Source organism: Oryzias melastigma, linkage group LG15, assembly GCF_002922805.2.
Source record: "Oryzias melastigma strain HK-1 linkage group LG15, ASM292280v2, whole genome shotgun sequence".
Classification (NCBI taxonomy): domain Eukaryota; kingdom Metazoa; phylum Chordata; class Actinopteri; order Beloniformes; family Adrianichthyidae; genus Oryzias; species Oryzias melastigma.
This window is the reverse complement of record NC_050526.1, coordinates 21583861-21606131: the sequence shown is the minus strand read 5'-3', so window position 1 is coordinate 21606131 and position 22271 is coordinate 21583861. Positions and strand designations below refer to the sequence as shown.

General features: G+C 37.3%; 1 protein-coding gene across 2 annotated transcripts; it reads left to right on the top strand.

Annotated features, from left to right (window-relative positions):
• The first annotated feature begins 161 nt into the window (after window positions 1-161).
• Window positions 162-21970, top strand: zgc:154058 (uncharacterized protein LOC795538 homolog). 2 transcript variants are annotated; one of them, XM_024297824.2, is made up of 8 exons: window positions 162-672; window positions 1357-1572; window positions 5854-5901; window positions 6932-7018; window positions 7678-7745; window positions 13380-13507; window positions 17908-18085; window positions 19857-21970. In XM_024297824.2, the coding sequence occupies exons 2-8, from the start codon at window positions 1508-1510 to the stop codon at window positions 20114-20116; spliced, it is 834 nt and encodes a 277-aa protein (XP_024153592.1). In that variant the 5' UTR covers window positions 162-672; window positions 1357-1507; the 3' UTR covers window positions 20117-21970. The 2 variants fall into 2 exon arrangements, with proteins under 2 accessions (XP_024153592.1, XP_024153593.1); XM_024297825.2 differs by having other exon boundaries at window positions 162-701.
• Window positions 21971-22271: the final 301 nt, after the last annotated feature.

The window sequence follows — 22271 nt, the reverse complement described above, 5'->3', positions numbered from 1 at the left end:
GTGATAGATATTAATGTTATAAATATTAAGAATATTAAGTCTGTGAATACATGATCAGAGGGAGTTGGTAGCTTTGAAAGTCGCACAAAACGCTTTTGCACAATCAGTGTTTTGCATCAAAATATTGTGTTTCTGGAAAACCAGAAGCAAAAAATCAGTTTGACACCCCTGCTGGAGGCATTTTCCCCCCATTGATGCAGGTAAGTAAAAAGGTTGTGTGGGTGAAATTAGTGGGAAACAAACTTTTGAACATTACTCATTAAAAAGGGGAGACTAAGCTGAGGTACCAACTGGAGTGAAGGCTCAACTGCAGCTACAGGTGACACTGATGAGCTGAGCCACCAGGGGGCAGTAACGAGCCTTCCTGAATGTTATCCTACTATTTCTGTTTTCTCTCACAGGAAAAAAGTTCTGCAAATTCCAAACGGTGGAGTTCTATTTAGTAAATTTTTGTTTTAGTGAAGTATCTTACACCTGTTTTGATATCATAATAATAATTATATACTGTAAAATTGCACGTTTAATTCATTTCTTCAGTCATGTATTAACCGGTTGGGTTAGACTCAAGCCCCGCCCCCGTGGGAGGAGTGAACAGCTGGATCCTGTGAAGTGTCTCGTGGCAGCTGGGAGACTGAGCACGAGCTTCAAACGGACCGTCTGTCGCTGCACCGGGTAAGAAGAGAAACTTTCAAAGTTTCAGAGTTAGTATTCAAGTTTTTTTTAAAAACCTGGAAATATGCAGACAGAATGAGAGAAGCTGAAACCACTTTTAGAATCGATACCTCCGCTAAAGTTTTTCCAACGTTTGTAAGCAAAGTATTGTTCATTTTCAAAAGAAAAAAAGTAAATTTTAGACTTAAAACAGTGGATTGAATCTGTTTTCTTTTTATAGTTCAAGAATGGGGAATTTAATTTATTTATAAGTGTAGTTTTACATTAAATGTAAACTTTTTTGCAATTTTTGTGATTCTTTAACTTATTTTAGTTACATTATTTTTCTTTTGCACTATTTTTTCATAAATACCTCTAAAAGTGTTATTATCTATATAAATAGACATATTTTTTAAATAGATTTTGCACTTTAATTATGATTTTGTTGCTTTTCTGGTTTGTTGTTTGAAGGATTTGGACTAAACTATTGTATAATAATTTGTAAAATCACATTTAAACAATTACAATTTATAATTAATATTTGTTTTAAGTCATTCAAATCATTAATTAGATGGCATATTTTTCCTTCTAGTTAAGTAAAAACTTTTCAAAAATACTTTTACTTGAATATACTTTAAAGTGCTTTGCAGAATTATGTCATTTATGGAGTTTCTAGGTTCTCACTCCTTCTTTTTCATTCATCAGCCCAAAGGGCACGTTTGTCCTGCCACAGCCGTTCTCCATCTTCAGGGAAATGACTTTGTCACCAGCAAATAAATGTTATTAATACTTGAGTGGATTTCGTCTGGCTGGCTGAAGAGGAAAAAGAGGAAAAGACAGTTGAAGGTGTTGGAAGATGTCTCTGTGGATGATCCTGCCTGTCAGCCTCCCAGTTCTGAGCATCACTGGGATATGGGTGGTGTAAGTATTAAAATAACACTTTTGAAAAGCAAAAATAGATCTTTGAACATCGATAAATTGTAGTTAATTAAAATATACCGCTACCGTGGTTTTAAATGCTAAAAAAATGTAATACGGGAAGGTTTTTCTGTATAAATACATTACTCTAAGGAGAAATTCAACCCTCCAAGTAACAAATTTATATTGCTTAATACTAGATTTTTAAAATGTGTTGCTTAATTGATGAGTTGTGAAAGGTGATGCCGTCTAATCCACCACTAAAGCTGAGACTTTGCATGCCGGTTGGTGCACAAGTCATTCCTGAGTCAGAGGAATGCATACAAAAAAAAACTAAAATGAAAAAAAAAAAATATATATATTAGGTTTTCTTCTTTTGTTTATTGTTTTGAGCTGCTTTGAAACAGCAACTTTATTTAAAAACTTTGTATCAAATAGGAAGCAGGTTTTTTCCAGCCTTGTGGAATGCTGATGGATGGTGAGGTATTACATAACTCCTCCTTTCAACATGTGAGGTAACTTCTAGGAAGGGGTAATGGAGAGTTTTCACTAACACGTTCTGGTATGGAAGCTTTTTTTGGGGAAATTTTGTGCTGATTATTGGCCTCTCATCCGTTGTGTTTAAAGCTGCAAGTGATTTCCTCATCCTGTTGGAATTTTAAACTCTTGTTGCACAGCACATTTTATTTTTAGCTTTAAAAAAAAGAAAAAAAAACTACAAATTTGTTATGATTCAGCACCAAGAAAAAGCGGTTTTGTCGACACGTGTCCCATAAAATCATCACACCCTTTCCTGTAGTTGTTTTTGCACAGTTTTAGAATTTTATGGTATTCACTGCTTAACCCTTTAACAACTGCGGCGTAAAATAACTGTCATCACGATCAACATAATTCTAGTAGATTTTAAAGGCGAAAAGCGGCATGAGCCGCTTTTCGCCTTTAAAATCTACTAGAATTATGTCGATTGTTTACTGAAAAGTTACACTTTTTTTCTTGTTTGATGTTCATTTATAGCAAGCAGCTGCTGCAAAGCTATGATAAAAACTCTTTTTATATAAACAAACCCCATTATTAGCCTATTTGGGCTATTTTAGTTTTGGAAAACACCTTCATGGATGGATAAAGAAAAGACACTTTTTAAAAATTTTTCTGCCCCTTTTATCCACTTTTTTGTGAGCGTTTTTATAATAATGGCTCAGATATTTACTCTAACCGTCTTCTACCTGACAGACAGCCCACCACTGAGGGGATTATGCAAGAGCGGTGCTTTGAGGAGCTCATGGGGATTCACACAAAACCAGCTGAACAAGTGTTAACAGGCTGGGCAGGGATTGTTTTCAGTCAGTTACAAACCTTCATGAACAGAATGAGAAATATTGAATTTCATCGTAACTGACTGTTATTGTGTTAATTAGATTTTGTAGTTATTGTATGAATGCTGTGGAGCATTCACACTATAGTGATCCATTTTTCTGCCACTTTGTTCATCTGTAGCTCTTCAACCCCCTCACATATTCAGCTCATTCAGCTATCAAAATATTCAGGTTTTTTAGGAGATGGGTGCTTGAAAGTTTCAACGCCATAACTCTTCAACTTTTTAAACTATTCAACCAAATACAGCTTTTTAAGTCCATTACAAATGGCTTACAAATCTTTAAAAGCCCCCTTTCAGCTAAAAACTTTCATCTCCCAGACACAATAGAAGTGAAGAGATTTTCAGCTATAAAAATCATTCAACTTTTAAACTAGTCAGCAGACTTTGCTCTTGAACTTGTATTTTTATTTTTAAAACTTCTTATGGTTTTTAAAACACGCAGTTCAAAGTTGTCGTGTGATCTTTAAGTCAGTTTTCAGTTTGTTTGTTTCTGCTAAATGCTAGCTGTTTGGCTAATTTTGGCATTTTTCAGTTTTCTAGGCTATTTTGGAGTTTAGCTAATATTTCTGCTAAATGCTAGCTATTTTAGGCTAATTTAGGTATTTTTTCAGTTTTTGGGCTATTTTGGAGTTTAGCTAAGATTTAAGCTACATTCTAGCTTTTTTGGCTAATTTGGGTTTTTGTCAGTTTTTTTTAGATTATTTTGGAGTTTTGCTAAGATTTCAGATAACATTAGCTATTCTAGCTAATTAAGGCTTTTTCCAGATTTTTAGGTTAGTTTGGATTTTAGCTAATATTTCAGCTACATGCTAGTTGTTTTGGCTAATTTAGGCATTTTAAAGTTTTTTAGGCTAATTTGGAGCTTAGCCAATATTTTACCCAGAGGCTAGCTGTTTTGCAGTTTCAGGCTGTTTTAGAGTGTGGCTAATATTTCAGCTACATGCTAGCTGTTTTGACCAATCTACAGTTTTTCAGTTTTTAGGCTTTTTGGAGCTTAGCTAATATTTCAGCTACATTCGAGCTGTATTGGCTACTTTAGGGTTTTTCCAGTTTTTTTTTTGGCTATTTTGGAGTTTTGCTAAGATTTCAGATGACACTAGCTATTCTGGCTAATTAAGACTTTTTCCAGTTTTTTTAAGTTATTTTGGATTTTAGCTAATATTTCAGCTACATGCTAGTTGTTTTGGCTAATTTATGCAGTTTTTCAGTTTATATGCTTTTTCGGAGTTTAGCTATTCAGCAAACTATCAGCTTCAGCGTTTTCAGCTATCAGCTCCAGTGTTTTTTGCTATCAATTTCAGTATCTTCAGCTATCAGGTTTAGCATTTTCAGCGGCCAGATTCAGCTGACAGCATTCACACTCACATTATCACGGGTAATGCTATATATCTAGTTAAATTGACTGTTTGCATGTTAGCAAGATGTGTCTTAAATCTAAAAAGCTTGCAAAAATTGCAGCCTTATTTTACAAGTTAATGTAAACATGTAAAATGTGCCTTTCTGCCGAAAAGCAAACATGATTTTGTGTGTTTTTTAAGAGAAATTTCCCACATTCATGGATTTCAGGAAGCTCAGTTGTGTGGATTTATGATCCACCGTGATTGTCATTTTTCCCGGACTGGTTAGTGAGGAAGATGCCATCGACTGCGAAAACATTTCAAATTGGTGCTTAACCTCTTACTGAACTAAGTCTGCTTCACAAATCAGGACAAATGGTCTCTGTGTTTGCTTCAGATCCTCCTCCCAGCTTCTGCTCATAGCTTGAAGAATTGTAGATCTGTGGGTGTGTGAAAGAGAAAGCTAGATTTAACATTTGAGAGACGTTTTAATCTAGAAATAAGACGAATTGGATCTAAAATATTGTTCGTTGTAACCACAGTTGAAAAGATCAGTTTTATGGATGTAAATGTTATTGTATTCTTAATACTTTGCAGTTTGATAGGAAATATGCAAACCTCCTCCTCTTAGAGCTGACACAGTTTAGTAGTAGATTTTGCCGTTGGTGCAATAACCAGAACAGTCTTCATTATGCGTCTTATCTCTTCAAGCTTTTGTAATTTTGGTCACTGAACTTTCAGTAAATGGGCTGGATCAATGACCTCACAAAACAAACATTGTAATAGATTTCTGGAGTCAGTCAAGCCAGTTTAGGACGACGGAATCTGGTCTAATCTCTTTTTGACCCCTAAATTCTTTGCTGACAGATGAGAAATTCAGGAGAAAAGAAAGGTAAGGTCACCTTGCTCCAAACTGCAGTACAAGCTAACAAATACATTTGGAATTAAAGTCTACAGGCTTTAGATAGCAGTAAAAACAGGAACAAATCACTGCTAACTTTAATATTTTAAATTACTAAATAGATGTTCAAAAGCTTACATTTTTCCTGTTCAGGATGTACTACCCCAGTCTTGTTATGTCTCCACTCTGTCCGGATCCACCAGTTTTTTTCTTTTTTTGTGACAACTTCAAGGTAATGAGATCATGCACTTTTATGGTCATGAGAGAAGGAGAAATTATCCATTCTGTTTCCAAAAAACTGCCTCAATATCCAAAGACCTTAATAAACTGTAGATGACCTGTTTTTTTATATGAAAATCAAGATTTAAGTAGAAAAAAATGCATCCAACAACCCTAAAAATGTGCAACACTTAAGTGTAAATTCAAAAGGAGCAGGATGATCTTACACTATTATTGTGTGACACTAAATTGATTAACTTTTTATGTTTTGTCTACATATTTTGATTGAAATTGTGTTTTAAACTAGTTGGTTAAACAGTTTTTATATGATATTAATGCTCTTGCTGTTTTACCATAACTGTTTTTGTATCTACTTTAATGAAACACCTAGTAATAAAACTAAGAATGAATTTCCTGTTGTTGGATTACTGATAGTTTGCTCTTCATTCCAGATATGCCATGGCTCTGTACAACCAGCATGTCTGTCCGGTGGATAACTGGTACGTTGTTTGGCTTTTTTTCAGCAAGTTCAGTCACTGAAAGTTTCAGATTTATAGCCTGAACTCTGTTTTTGAACAAGATCAGTGCAGTTTACTAAGATTTGTAGCAAACAGAATTGTTTTGTGCTTGTTTTAAAAACAATAAGTTTAAAGATTCATTAAAATCATTACCTGTTCCTAAAATTTGTGTTCTAATTTTGAGAAAATGTGGCATTATTTATCAGTAATACTTATTTGTAATGTTCAAACTCCTCACCTAAAAACCGAAATAGTCTTTCAAGTTAAATATTTCACTCAATTTGGTCACAAATGTTGAACGATTCACTTTTCTAGTATTTAAATTTCCAATCCAAAAATTTCTTTTGATCTATTTTAAAGTGTTCTAAGTGGGTTTTTATGATTTTTATTTTTGGGGGAAAAATAAAAAAAATAAAAAGTGGTTTTCTAGGATGTTGTTTCTACAGAGCGGCACTAGTTTATTAGAAATTCACCTCTGAGTTATAGGCAGGCTAGTTGGTGCGGAGGAAAGCCGCCCCTTCCCATAATCCTTTTGTTTATACAGTATATGTTCCTACTAGCTTACAGCCCCTCACAACCCCAACCTAACATTGGTGGTGCAACAAAAATGGTGAGCAATATCAGAGCTCTCCAGTCGTACAGTTATGATCCAGATCCAGATGCCCGCTTAGACGAGAAACACGAAGATGGATCTAGTTGACTACATGTAAATGCATTGGAATGGAGCAGAGCGGGAAGCTTGTGGCTTGTCGTAGTAGCTTCTATGTCACACCTACTTGCGTTTTCCTACGGCATTTCTTCCTCTGCTCCTGATTCATGAGTTGAATAACACAGTATTTAGTAATGCAATTTTAAACTTAATTTTCTTTATATATGTCCTCCATTGTGAGAAAAATGCCACAAGATAAAGTTTATAACACAATTTTAATCGGAGTGGGTCTCTTTATAAACAGAGATCATTTATTCTAGCTCTATCACCTTTGTCATCTGTGTTTGTTCCTTTTTTCTGCAGGTTGTACAACCAGTCATGTGAAGAAAAGCTGTATTTGCAGAGTGGGCCCTCCTTGTGCTGCACACTGGACAATGTACCTCTCATCAGGTAAGTGAGACTCCCACCCAGAACCACCCCCCTCCCCCTCCTCGCCTCTGATAATTAAAAACAGGAACAGCGTTCCATTGTTTCGCCTTACACTGTTGATAAAACGTGAGTTAGCGTGAAAAATTGTCCTCCTGCATGTGCGTGCGCTCTGAAAATAACTTGAGGTTAAAATATCCTGTCTGCCACGGTGTCAATTCAGAGGCAACACTTACCCATGTAAACACACAGAGAGGCGTCTGTTTACCTTCACCAGGAAATCAAGACAGTCCGGCTCCTTTGTTTGGCCTCCGGAGATTCCAACTTTAAAATAAATTCAGAGCCAGCGGAAACTGTGATTTACCTATGAAAGAAACTATGAGATCTCCACATCAGAGCAGTGAATGTGCAGCTTGAACAGTGTAGGCGATTGTAGTCAGCTGGAAAGGCGTTGACTCTGCAGAAGGAACAGGAATTTGGGCACAAGCAGCAAGTGCTGACTGTCTCCTGGCTTCCCATCCGACAGGCATTTCCCATTCTTAGAGGGTGTGGGGGGGCACGCAGTAGGTGAAAAGTCACAGACATAACAACAGCATGAGAGACATGGAGGCATTTTGTGTGACGCGTTGTGCTCGAGATGATGCACAGCTTCTCCTGATTTAATTATGTGTTCTTTATTGCAGTAAATGTGGGACCTTTCCTCCAGAGAGCTGCTTCTTCAGCCTTATCTGCAGCATGGGCTCATTCATGGGTATGAATGCAAACATCACACACAAACATCACCTCACCTGATTGTGATGTTAATTCATCCTGTTAAAAACCCTCTCAGATGAAATCAGTGTCTTTGACATGCTATAGTGGCATTTTTCTCATGATGGAGGACAATTAAGCTAAAATTAGCATTTTTCAGTATTTTTTTATTCAAATAGTTGTGAATCAGGAGGAGACAAAAAGATTGCATTTGTAACGTAGACGAGTGGTCCCCAACCCCCGGGCCGCAGACTAGTACCGGTCCTTGGGTCACTATGTATCGGAGACAGAAAAAAAAGAAATACAAGCGCTAATTTAGATTATCTCCCTTTAGTTTATTTTCTGATTTTGAAGGAAGTTTTAGTTTGAAAAACTGCTGCATTCTTTTCACAACATCCGTCTTGTTCACGTGACTTATATCAGCTACTTAGTGCCATGCTAAGCTAGTAGCTAAAGCTACAAAGCTAACAAAAACCAAACAATGAAATGTATTTGGAAAGTTTCTTCTGGGAGAAAAGAAAACTGAATAAGAGCGTTCGACTTTAAACAACAATAAAGCTGCTGTTTACAGACAAAACCACTAGTATTTCTCGACAAACTGAATTATTGAGAGATTTGTTTTCATGTAGCAGAAGACGCTCCGGCTAACATGGCGACAGAGTCTCGACTGTTTCACACATGCAGATAATAAAGAGATTATTCACATTTATATTATTTTTAGAATATACCAGTTTTATGACAGTTGTGTCATTTTATTTTGCTTTATTTATCGCTCACGTCTTAAAAGTCGGACGTAGCTGATGCTAGCATCTGACTGTTAGCCTCCATTCTGATGTTTAAGGGAAAATCTTCTTTACAAAGTTCAAAACAGAAGCAGACATTTTACAGTGAATGGAGATTCATTTAAATAAAGTTGGTGATTTGTAATTTCCTACAGCAAGGCTGAATTAGGCAGAAACTTTAGCACAGAAAATGCTCCTTTGTGTTGAAAAACATGAAAAGCAACAAAGTATGAGGATTTATGTAAAGACAAAATATGTTTGCCCTGAAAGTTAATCAGAGCCTGGATTGAGTATTAAAATGGTATTCTAAGGGGAAAAAAGTCATATAATGTTTTCTTTATGTAATGCTTCCAAATCAAACCACTTCTACAAATCAACACATTTGTTTCATTGAATCTTCATCCTCTGTATATAAAAAAAAATCTACTGATATTTTTGGCTTTTAAGAAAAAGAAATTCTTATAGAAGCATTTTATTTAAAAAAAAAATACATTTTCAGAAACCGTAGGCTCTAAAATGTCAGGTTTGGCCTCGTTTGGGCCGGTCTGTGAAAATTATTTAAACCAGTCCTTGACTCTGTCGTTGAGAATATGCTGGGCGGGTCGCACGCTACCGGATCCGCTCTATTCTGATGCATTCACTTTTTTGTGCGTTACTTGTTGCTCAAAACTGTACAGCTGGATAGCTCTAATATTGCTCGCCATTTTTATTGGACTGGTAATGTTAGATTGGGATTTTTGTGAGGGGATTTAAGCTAGCAGGAGAGTGTAAACAGAGTAGTGCTGCCACAATTATTTTAATAGTCGACTAATCACTGATTATTTTTTCCGATTAGTCGACTAATCGGGTATTGACCATCATTAGCTTTAAACTAACTAAAAACTAGATATAGCATTACCTGTGATAATGCTAGTGTGAATGCCGTAAGCTGAATGTGGCTGCTAAAGATGCTAGTGCTGATAGCTGAAGATGCAGAAATTGATAGCTAAAAACGCTAAAGTTGATAGCTGAAATCGCTGAAACTAATAGCTGGAAACGCTGAAGCTGATAGCCAGCTAAACTATTAGCTAAAGGCCAAATTAGCCAAAAAAAAAAAGAAAATATCCTAAATTTGCCGAAATAGCTAACATGCAGCTGAAATATTAGCTAAATTCCAAATTAGCCTGAAAAACTGAATTAGTCAAAACAGCTAGCATGTAGCTGAAGTAGTAATTAAATTAAAAAGTAGCCTAAAAAACCTTAATAAATGCCAAAATAGTCCAAAAAGCTAGCATAATGCCATTTTAACTTTCGACTTTACTACACTCTGACTCCATATAATTTAAAGTAACGACTGATCGACTATTAAATTAGTCGTCAACTATTTTAAAAGTCAATTACTCATCGATTAGTCAGCCCTAAAACAGAGAGCTCTCACCATTGGTAAGGGAAAGTGGGGGCGGGGTTGCTCCATGGCAACTTAAAGGGCAAACTTTTAATGAACTACCCCCACTCTGCAGAAACGATATAACTTTTTTTTTAATTTAAGCTAAAAGTGGGATAATCATAATGCTTTTAAAATAGATTAAAAGGGGGATCTTTAAAAAGAAAAACTTTGAATTTTTATTTTTTTCTAAGATTTATGCAGAATAAAGTGTAGACAAATTAACTATAAATTTGTGGAAACCTTTTAGGAGGCTATTTTCAGTGTAGGAGGTCACAAAGAAGTCTGTGGAGTCTAGTTATAAAGAAAAGTGGAAAATGTTGAAGCCCACATCTGCAGTGAGTGTGTGTTTTAGTAGGCACGGGGAAAACAGTAAAAAAAAACATGTGTGTTTTTGCCCAACACTGGTGGTTTGGACTTCCAAGATGAAGCTAATGTTTCCCAGCTGTGGTTGAGACTCCTCTGTATTTTTGTGTGTATACTGTAGCAGCAAAGAGACTCTACTCCCCCCTTTTTAACCCTTTTTGTACTTGTGCCTCAGGCAATTTTTAGTTTAATTCTAAACTACTGAAAGCTGTTTTTTCCTGTGTTGTTCAGTTGGTGGTTATGTTGTTTTACTGTGAGGAAAATAGAAAAGCTTGTGTGTTTCATGTGTTTTCCATGCAAGACTAATGATATTGTGAGAAAAGGTGGAGAAGGTGCCAGACTCTTGCATCTTAGTGTGAAGTCTACTCAGGCGGCAGCAGACAGCCCGTGTCCAGTTCAGTGAGGCTATTAGGACCCCCATGTACATTTTGCATTCATCCCTACAGGAGGCAGAGATCTTCGCTGGTCGCTCGCTTGAGGTTCACAGATTCATGATTCTTCACGTGTCATTTGAAGGAATACGGAAACGATATGAAATGCAACTTCATTAAAAATTGCATTGCATTAGTATTTAGTCAAATCGCTGTTTGAGTTATCGTGATTGCATAACTTTATCTTTAAAGTCTGAACATAAAGCCACGTTAAAGCTGGCTTTTGATCAAGTCATTATGTTTCCACAAAACTAAGTTAAGTTGGTGTGGTATGTAGCTCTACAACAGGCTATTGTAAGTAATCTGTGCTTAGCTTTCTAGCCTATTGATTCACATCTTTCCTAAAAACTGTGCCAGCGACTGTTAGCTCAAGGCCGCAATCATGGACTTAGTGAACCGTGGGTTGCCTCACAATTATTCCTCTCCATTTCATTCCAGCTCCCACCTTTCTGCCAATGTGCAACACTCAGGGTTTAACAGTGTTTTTGCACATGTTCCTTTTTATGATGGAGGACATATGTGAAGAAAATTAAGATTAAGATTGCATTTTTTAATATTTTTTTATTCAAAATGTTGCAAATCACCTGAAATCAAAATATTTTGCTGGAAAAAGTTTGTATCAGTGATGTAAAAGCTACAGTCGGTGGGCCACAAGCTGCCTGCTCTATTCCATTCTGATACATCCACTTACGGACAAATAGATCCATGAACATCTTTGTTTTCCTTGTCTGAGCTGGAATCTGACTCAAAACTGTACAGCTGGGTATCACTTATAATATTTTGCCATTTTTGTTGCCATCGGTAAAGATATGCTGAAGTTGTAAGCTAAAGTGAGAGAGTGCAAATAAAGGGATGATGGGAAATGAGAGAAGGCTTACAGTCCAAACTCAGAGGTGAATTTGTAATGAACTCCTTCCGCTCTGCAGAAACTAGGTCTTAGAAAACGACAGTTTAAAAAAAATGTGGCTAAAAAAGCCATAATTATAACAGAAAAAAACACTGTAAATGCTTTTGCAGTAACTTAAAAGATGATTGAACTTTAACAGTCTGTGTTCGAGACTAAACCAAGTGTTTGAGCTGAAACGTTTCCCCCTTCAGCGATGTTTGGGTTTTTACTTTTGAGATGCGCTGTAGCTGCATTTGTGCTCTCTGATTTACGAGAGCATTACATTCTGTTCATGTTGTCGCAACATGACTTTACATGGAAGAGGAGCAGGAGTTTGCATGCGTCAGTGTTTACAGCGCTGCACTTCCTGCCCCGAGTACCCGAGTCAGAACAAGGAGAACCAGCCCGTGCAAAGGAACAGAGGTTGGAGGTCGAAGCATGCCGGTGTCAGGAAGCAACATTGGTGTAGTGGAGGTCAGCTGGGCTGCTCAGGAAAGCATCATTTCAGCAACATTATTCCTTTCCTTTGTAGATTACAAAGAAAACCCTGTACGGTTTTATCACAATCATCTTTAAGAAAGGAGATTACATCTTAATTTGTTAGGGGGAAAAGGGATTCTTTTTAAAGCAGGAACTAATTTCTCCAGTAATACCGACCTGTACTATGTCATTGAATAAGTTACAGTTCACTCTCCTGCCTCCTCAGTGACAGCATGTTCTCATTTTCAAAGGAACAGAACAGAGATGGGATTGTTGCTGAGCTCTGAAGTTTGCTTTTCCATGATTGGAGCTGCAGCTCCATCAAAGGGAGTCCTTTACAAGTTTCTTTTAGGAAAGAAAAATATACTAAATAAGCCATTGCGTCATTATTATATAACTTTTTACTTAATGTTGTGCAGAAGTAGATCTCTCTGCAGCTGCAGATGTTCATCAAAATTAACTAAATTATCGTCTGAGCTTTTAGAATGCTGTCAATCAGGATCAAACGGTGGGTTACAGAACTTAGCTAAAGTAAACAAACTTTCTGACAGCTCTGTGACTTTTCACTTCCATTGACTTCTAACAGCTTGTGATGGAGTTCTGTGAATGCAAAAACAGAGTAAATAGTCAATATGTGTTATTGATGGTGTAGTTTTAAGTCAGACAAGCTGTAAACTTTTCACACTGACTAAGCAAACAGAGATTTACATGTTTTTGTGCCCTTTAAGCAGACAGCAGCTTCAGGTCAAGACATAAGGGGGTCTTTTCCCCTTTAATTCTTCTCTTTTTTTTTAATTTGTCTCCCGCTTCCATCAAGCTGCTGTCGTGAGGGTCTAACAAAGACAGACCAAGCGGGGGTCAGCCCTTTAGTGCTCCAACAATAGATGCAGTCAGAGCCCATTAGCACATGTGCTCTCGTCTGTCTCACGTACTGTACTTTCTTCCCCTCTACTCTTTCATTCTGGGATACACATGGACGGAGCCCCAATTTTGGCCACTTTCCCGCTGAATTTTTTTTCCCGCTCATTTTTTTTTCTCTCTTATAAAAATGTTTGACTTTCTTTAGTAGCTTCCAAGAAGTTCATGTTTCTTGGAAAACGGCAATGTTTGTTTAAACTAAAACCACCCACTGGATCCGGTTCTGTTCTAAAATCAACACAACTATAGACATAGTTTGTCCCTTTTCTCCTTTCTTTCTTCTTCTAATGCTGCAGTTCATTTAACAGGTCATTAACTGGACTCTCTTGAATTCTTCTCCTCGTTGCAGTTGTGGTGATTGTGCTGCTCCGCTACGCCCAAGTCATTGAGAAGCACCAGAACTGTGTCCTCAACGTGGCAAGTCTTTGCACGGGCTGGATCTGCGCTGCTGGACTCATCATGGTTGGAAACTTCCAGGTAGGAAACAAAACTGAATATTCACATTCAATATTCTACTGAATTAGATGAGAAGTCCTTAGAAAGTTTGACACATTGTGGTAAGTCAGGATTTTTTTATGTATGTGGGAGGAGCTACCAGCTAATGTTTGATCGCTATAAGGATTTCTCAATTAGAATGTATTGTGAAGAGTTCTACAAAAACATCAGTAATCATGTCTCCATGTTTGGGTTTATATGATTATTAATAATAGATTTTCCCAGTACTGGGAGCTGTGTCTGAATGACAGCCGCTTCCACTGTGTTTCTGTGTCTCTGTGGCTGAGCTTGAAGGTTCTCTGTCTAACCTGAGGGGGAAAAAATAAAATTAGGATACTTTTTTTTTTTTTTTTAATGTCTCGATGAAGCCTGAGCTGGCAGCCTCAACCCCCCGCAGTGGCTCTCTGTCTGCCAGCATATCGAGCAAGTGAGCTGCGCCGCGAGAATGAAAACTGGCAATCTGTCCACAGCGTATCCTGCCTTCGCCCCAAAGTATCCGGATGAACTCTGAAAACCTGCAGCTCCAACGGGTTAAGGAAAAAGATTGAAGTTCAGGACAGAACCGCTCGTTTTGGACTAGTATTCTACCCGCTGATTGAGTCACTGAAAACGTCACGTGCCCAAAGCTGAGTTCCTGATTGGTAGATGCGACGCAGCGACCTGTCAAACTTCAGATATTTAATTTTGGCTGCACTGCTCAAATTGAACTGCTGGTAGACCATCGCGCTGCGCCTGTCGCTCAAATCGCACAATGGCACAATGTAAAAATGCAGGACAAGGATGCCCAGTTTATACCAGGCACAATTAAAAGTCACATTGATTGACAATAAAGTTACATTCTAGATTTTAATGTAGCATTTAAGTTAGTTGAAAGTTTGTAATGTAGAAAAAGCTTACAATGTTTTTGGTTTTTTTTTTTAGCTTTGGGGGTAAAAGGATAAAGAAAGAGAAATGAGTTTCTAAAATGTTGATGTTTTTTGCTGAGTCATGAATGAACCTTTGGGGTGTTTAATCACAGGTGCTTCAAGCCTCGTTCACTAACTTTGATATATGAAACAAGGTATTGCTAGCATCTTTGTGTTTATGAGATACCTGGGTGCTTGTCTTCAAATCTTCATTTTTGTGTCAAAGTCTGCAGATTTTGTAGATCACACATTTTCTGTAAATCTTGAAAAAGTTTGTGGATAACTGTAACAGTTCAGTGGAGGACAGTATTTGTCCTTCAACTTTGAAAAAAATAATCTTGGTGACTGGAACAAGGAATCGAGGAGACGGGGGAGAAATGAGTCAAGTGGCCACAAAAAAAAAAAAAATACTGTTTCAATTTTCTGTGGAAAATGTTTATCTTTTAAAAAGGGAAACATGCCAAGAAAAATATTGAAGTATTCTGAATCTATTAATGTATAAGCTTAGAGCTCCTAAAATGAGTTAAAATCCTATTTTTTTTTTATTTACATTTTTAGTTATAAGGCTATCTATTTCTATGTTTTTAAGTTGTCTATTAAGACATGAAGATGCTTGATGACATCTTTGACTTAAGGTATTTTCACAAAATTACCAATTTAAGGTAATCCAACAATAACAAACATAAGGAGGATAGATGACAGAGGTTTCTCTGCTTCTCTTATGGGGCCTTGTTAATGCAGAGCAGGGAGGAATTTTACAGTAAGAGCCAGGGCAAAGTGAATCATCAAGCCTGACCATGCATGGACTGAGTCTGGGCAGAGAGGGTGTGTGTTACAGGGGCCCCACATACAGCCAATCAGGAGCTTAATGCCAAACACTCATTCCCAGGCTGCCTTCTACAGTCAGAGACGCACCGGGGGAATACAAGTATCAGTGGAATTTAATGTGAATGAACTGATTGAAGATGTGTGTACTCTAGCTTAGGCAAACGCCCAAGTCTTTGAAACAAAAACTGGAAGCTAAAAACCTAAACCCAGGAGTTAAATGTGAGTGACAAAGGTCTCAATAAATTCTAACTTACTGAGAAGAGTCGGCTTAATTTCTTACTTGTGTTACATAAAGTTTTGGCAGAACATTAGAGGCGGGGCCACTGGGGTCTCCTGTCAGATGGTCTGAGAAAGAAACACATTAGTGGACTGTTAAAAAGTCACATTTCTACCCTACAGAAGCCCATGAGCACTATGCTGCTGGTTCAAACGCCTAAATAAAAAACTTATTAAAAATTTATCTTCTCTAGTTCTGCTTTCCTAACATGCAACCAATCGGTCTGGTTTGTTCCCACAAGCAGACACTCACATGTCATCATTACTAAACATTTTTATATACTTTAAGAACTGCAATGTGCTAAAACATAAAGAAAGTTTCTGTGAGCTTGCTTTGAGCACCATCATTGTTGATTTGTATTGACTCACTGCTGGTCAGTGTCAGCCCGCTTGTTTTATCCAGCTGATCTTGTTTAGTCATCAAGCCCTACCTTACACAATGACAAAGGCTGCACAAGATCATGTTTGAGAGCTTCAACACTCAGCTTCCTCATAAAACAAAATGTTGTATACATTCCTCAATGTTTAGATAAAAAGCTTACAAAAGGGGAAAGAAAGGTATATCGCAGTCACGGATTTGGCAAGTTCACCCACGTAAAAAAGATGTGAACTCTGTAATTCATCATAAACACTCTTCAGTTATGAGTGTACAAAATAATTAACAGTTATTTGAACTGGATATCTTTAAAGTCGGATAGCAACCTCTCCACCATGACCAAGACCAAAGAGCTGTCAAAGGACACCAGTAGACCTGAACAAAACTGGACTGAACTTAGTGAGTTTGGTGAAAAGAGATCAACTGTTGGAAGAATTATTAGAAAATTGAACAAGTTAATTGACAATCTCCCCCCACTTGGGGTTCTATTTAACCTCTGGTGCAGAATAAATTATATACAAAGAACTACAACGACCTGAAGAGATCTGGGACCACAGTAACATCAGAAACTTTTAGAGGGGCCACATGTATTGTGAAGTTTTGAAAATATGTCTCATTTCATTGTTGAGAGCATTGATGATGAAAAATGGTTGGATTTTCCTGCAAGAAAACTGCCGAATGCAAATTCTTCCCCAATCTCTACGGCTTCTCCCTACCCCTACGTTTAGCCCTCCAAGCGGAGAGTTATGGAAAAATAGGGTCTTCAAGCCTTGCCAGTCTCTGAACCTAAGTTCAAATATGTAGAGGGAGCCAAAAGTCCACGTTCCCCAGTCACAGCCCCAAAACATCTCAGCTCTTGAGGAGATCTGCATGGAAGAATGGACCAAAATAGCAGCTACGTGAAAACCCAGTGAAGATCTAAAGGAAACCCTTGAGCTCTGTCATTGCAAAGTACTCAGGTGAACTTTCACCATTGACCAAATACTTATTTTGTACAACATTATACCAATACTTGCTTTAAAAACACTTTTTTTTTAATTCTGTCAGTCACAGTTGAAGTTTTTTGATAAAAATACACATATTTCATCTGTTAAAGTGGGACAAGTCGTTGACAAAAATATTCTTCTTACTTGTTCTTTTGATGTAATGGAATGTCTCTTCTAAATGAAGCTCCTTCTCATCGTCATTGACGTCAACATAATCTTATCATTCATATTTTGACTCTCAGTCACCACATTTACCACCAGCTGTTACATCTGTTCTTTGTTGGCGTTTAATTCCTCTCTCGGAAACTGATAAAACATTTGACAGAACGGGGAAAAAAAATAATTCAGGTGAGACAGGTATTGACAAAAGCAATTTAAATTATATAAAAACAAGCTTTACATCTGAGAAAGTTCTTTTATTTCTGCTTTGCTTCCACACAAACTAAAATTTGAACCCGGTACGTTTATTACATGAAAATTCCTATCAAAACAAATCTTTTTGGATAAATACGATTAAGAAGGTGTTTTTAGTGCTTTCCTTTAGTTTAAGTTTCTTTGCTGCTGCATATCTGAGATTTGCCCGCCACACAAGAATGTTCAGTATGTACTAGAGGGGATTAAAAGCCAAACTTCTTAACTTCTCTGCAATTGCTCTAATGGACCCAGACAACTACGGTATGTGGAGCAAAGATCTAACAAACATCCTTTTAAAGTGAAGCACTAAGTGGGTGGTAATTCTTTTTTTTTGTTTAATCTGACTAAATTATATGATTCTCAGTTGTTTCAATCTCATTTTTTATCAGACCACATATTTGTGTGTAAATGTGGGATTCATGGTCACATGCAGCCAAGAAACTCTTTTGTATTTTGTTCCTTATTGCTCTTCATTTCCAACAGTAGTTGTATTAACCCAAAGCTGACTCAACTTGTGGTTTTCTCAGTGATTATTCTTGACGGTGTGGTATCCTCTGACCCATGATGACACAGCCTCTCAACTCTGTCACTCTGCAGGTGGATAATGCCAAAGTTCTCCACTATGTCGGAGCGGGCATCGCCTTTCCCACCAGCATGCTGTTTGTGAGCCTCCAGTCGGCGCTGACGTACAAACTGGCCAAAACACAGGGAGAGTACAACGCGGCCCACCTCCGACTCTTCATGACGTTTTTGGCCTTCGTAGCCCTGGTGCTGAGTATCCTTTCCAGCTGTTGATATGGATCAGTTATGGTGAAATCCAGAGAGGTCCCGGACAAGCCCTCAATTAATGTTATACCCCTGTTTAGGGGCTTGTAGAAGGATGTAACATAAAGGTAGAAAAAACAAATTAAATATACCAAGGATTTAAAAACTCACAAACAAACCCAGGATGAAAATAAGATGGGAATGTATTTATAGGGATGCAACAAAATTCAATATAAAACTGAAATTTAATACGACATTTTTCACAAAAGGCTTTTTATTTATTCTGTACCAGTCTGAGGTGTCTTAAGGGAGTCTGCTGCAAATAGCCCCGCCCATTCTCCCCCTCCCTGCCAGAAACAACCTTATATAATAAGTCGGATAATTAAAGTTTTAGCTAAATGCTAAAAACAACTGAGAAACTTTTATTTTTTCAAAAAAACTCTAAAGGTACACAAATAAAGGACTGACAGGTAAGGAATAATGTACTTTACCTGTGCTGCTGTTATTTATTTGGATGAGTAAGTCAGTTCGAAGTATTTTAAATAGGTTGAGTTTAGATTGTGTCTAACATCTAGCTGTCAAAACCAAAGAGAACTGATAAAATTGCAATTATTTTAAGTTGTAATGTTTACAAGTATACAAGAGATCTATTTAAATGTGATTCTGCAATACATGTCAAGAACCGTGAAAAAATCTGAATTTCATTATGGTATTTCTCTTTATAAATTGAATCATCATCCGTGGAATAGTAGGATTTCAGGGTTTAATTTTTTCTTGCTTAATACATGTTGAACCCTGATGCTCATAATGAAGTACGTATTGAATCATGATCAAACTGTATTGTTGCATCCCTAGTATTTACAGAAAAAAAACTTAAACTATTCAAAAATAACCAAAATACAAAGACAAAAGTCTCTAGCAATAATCAAACAAAGCAAATGCTCTGCATCAAAAAAATGATGTGGTAGTATTTAAATACTGAGCTGGAGGCCCTCGTCCAATCAGGTGCTCCAGACAATTTTGGCACCAATCTGTAAAAAGGGGAAAAAACAGCAGCTGTGTTTTCATTAACTGTGAAATTTCACAAATTGGAATTTCCATAATAAACTATCTTGATGGAAACACCACAATTTCGAAAAAAAACTTGCATTTTTGTGCGCTTAGAGGAGGTGTTTTTTAGACATTTTTCGCAAAACTGCAATGGAAACACTTTTTTCAAAATAAAAGCGCTTCTTGGTATGAAGTTTCTGCTCTAAGCACAGCACAGGAGAGGTCTCACAGCCTCACAGCTCTTTATAAGTTGCGTATATCGCGCAGCTCCTCCATAAAATCCCCAACCAAAGTTTCATCTTCACTTTTCAAGCTGGTAGCCTGAATTAGACGCAAAAGTCTCCGTTGAGGATGACCGCGAGAGGGCGAAACTTAAATGGATCTTGTCGTATATTCTCAAACTGAAAAAAAGATCCAGCTGCTCACTTATTTATGATTTATGTAGCTGTCAAGTTTTTATGTTATTTGATTTACTGTAATCTTTTAATTGTGAACATAATCAACGTTATTCCAGTAGATTTTGAAGGAGAAAAGCGGCATGAGCCGCTTTTCTCCTTCAAAATCTACTGGAATAACGTTGATCATGTTCACAGTTGAAAAGTTACTGATTTTGTGTTTAAGTGTCATCGCCTTAAAGGGTTAACAAGAAAGAACACTAGCAAAAAAGTAAAAATGGGTCAATAGAGGTGGTGGACACTGAAAGAGGACGCCTTCCTTGACCGCATCCTCAGGTGGCGTGTTCTTCTGTCAGGAGAGCTTCTTCCTGCAGCACGCCTCGGCCATCTTCGAGTGGGTATTCTGCGTCATCACCATGCTGTTCTACGGGACGTTCGCCTTCGAGTTCGCCAGCATGTCCGAGGATACCATGATGGTGCTAGCCAGAGGAGGCTCCCCGGGATCCGCAGCGAGAGAGCACAAGATGGACTCGCTGGGAGTTTTAGGAGGACCTGCCTCACATCCACACCAAACTGAGAACCTGACCATGCTGTAGCCGCACAGCACCCGCAGAGGTCACCCAGACGATTTGTTTAGTGCGTTCGAGACCCGGATGAGCTGTGTGGTTGTAGTTATTCATTTCTGTTCGCCGGGACAAAAGCAGGCCAGTGCAGAAACGGAAAGGTGGGTTTTTGCTGTACTTGGATCAGGATTTTAAGCCTAAAAAATGAACTTTGCATTTTTGCACATTGCACATTTTTGACAAAATATTCAACTCAATCCTGTTAAACTCCAGCAAAGGACTAACAGTCAAAAACAGTGTTTCCACTTTCTCTGAAAAAAAAAAAAAAAATGAGGCTGCTGGACAGCTCAAAGGTCACATCATAAGGAAGTGGAGGGCAAATTGTCAAAAATATGAAACTATTTTGCTAGAAGAGAGCATTTTATCATTAGTTTTTGCCTCAGTTAGACAGTATTTCAAGCAAACTGTTCTGTGGAGCTTCAGTTTATGCATTATTCTGTCAAAGCCAAAGATAAAAAGATGGCAAAGCTTTTTGGAGTGCCTTAATGGTGTTCAGCTACCTTCTCAAAAACGTGTATTTTTTGTGGCGGATTCAAAATGTGTACCATTTATATGCCATCAGCTGCACACCTACGTTGTAAACTTCAATTTTTTTGTATTTTGTGTCATATATTCTCAAAGTGCAGCAGCCAAACCGGTGCCTCGTGTGCTAAAATATTCCAAAAATGCCTTTTTTGTGTGTGAGCACCACTGCCATTAACCTTCAAATATTGGATTTGACTTCCCGTTTGAAGAATGATAGCAAAAAAAAGAGCGACTAGAGGCCAAATACATTCTGGCTAATTCATGCCAGACGTCTGGGTTTATTGAGTTTAGTGATGAGACGTTGCACGTGTTTTCAGGAGTCGTGCATCTCAATGTTTCCTATCAAACAGGAAGTGAATGTGATTTTTTTTTTTTTTAAAGGCAAAATTGCATTTTTTTTAAGGTTCTGTTATTTGAGTAGTTTTTTTCCTAAGAAATATAGGTTGTTTATCAGTAAAAATCCAGCCGTTGTATCATTAATATTGGGGATACATTTACATGTAGTGAAGAAGAAGAAGCAATAAACCTGTTTGTTATAAGTTCTGAGGATCATAGACGTACGAGTAGAAGAGTCCACCACTGGTTGCTGTTAGCAAATTAGCAGAACTCTGATATGTTGTGGAAAAGTATGATTTAAAAAAGGGTAAGCTGCAAATTCTAACTTTCTAAATTTCTTGCATATGCATCACTACTATAGCATACTAACAAAAACCTCACAGATTCCTGACAGCTTCAAAATCTGTCACAGAAGCTCCACTGTGTATATAGTTTGGGATTTTCTTCTCAGGAGCATATTTTCAATAAGACTCAGCTAGAAGATAAACCACAGTGGAAAGGACTGAAACAAGAGCACTGATCACCTGCTGCCCTCTAGTGGTCAGACAGCATATTACACTCACACAGAATTGACCAGTTCAGGTCAGATGGAGTTATAAATGCTTTTGTTTGCTGTCATACATGAGAATATATAAATTTTTTTTAATGATATATATCACCTGAATTTAATTTTTTTAGTACACCACATTCACAACCTCTACATATTCTAAACATTAAAATAAAGGTGCTGCTTCTGCTGTTTCAGTTAGAAAGAATTTTTTCATGGTATGTTACTTTTTTTTTGTTTTCTGAAAGCAACTTTCAAGATAATTATTCACATTCTACATTTTTTTATGCAAATCTTAGTTTTATAATAGTGCCTCCACTTACTTATCTTAATGTAATGTTTGATCTCAGGAAAATGTTCTAAAACCAGCTTGTTTTTCTCCACATCAGAGTGAAATCTGTCATTCAAATGGCTTGAAAGCAACATTATGCTGCTCACACAAACGTGGTTAAACATTGGTCAGAGAATCCTGACCTCCGACAAACTATCCGGCACGTGGAAGTCTTACGGAAAAAACAAATTGGAACCCCATTTGTAGAACAGTAAGTGTCCCTGTACCTTATGCAGTATGTTCTAAAATAGCCAAAGAGGAACAGGCTTTAAATTGTTGTAAAGTCACGGTTATATATTGTTCAATAAAAGATATTTGAGAATAATAAGTTTGAATCTCATACTGTATTTTGTGGCGTTAATTAAACCAGTGATGCTCCTCTTCTTAAA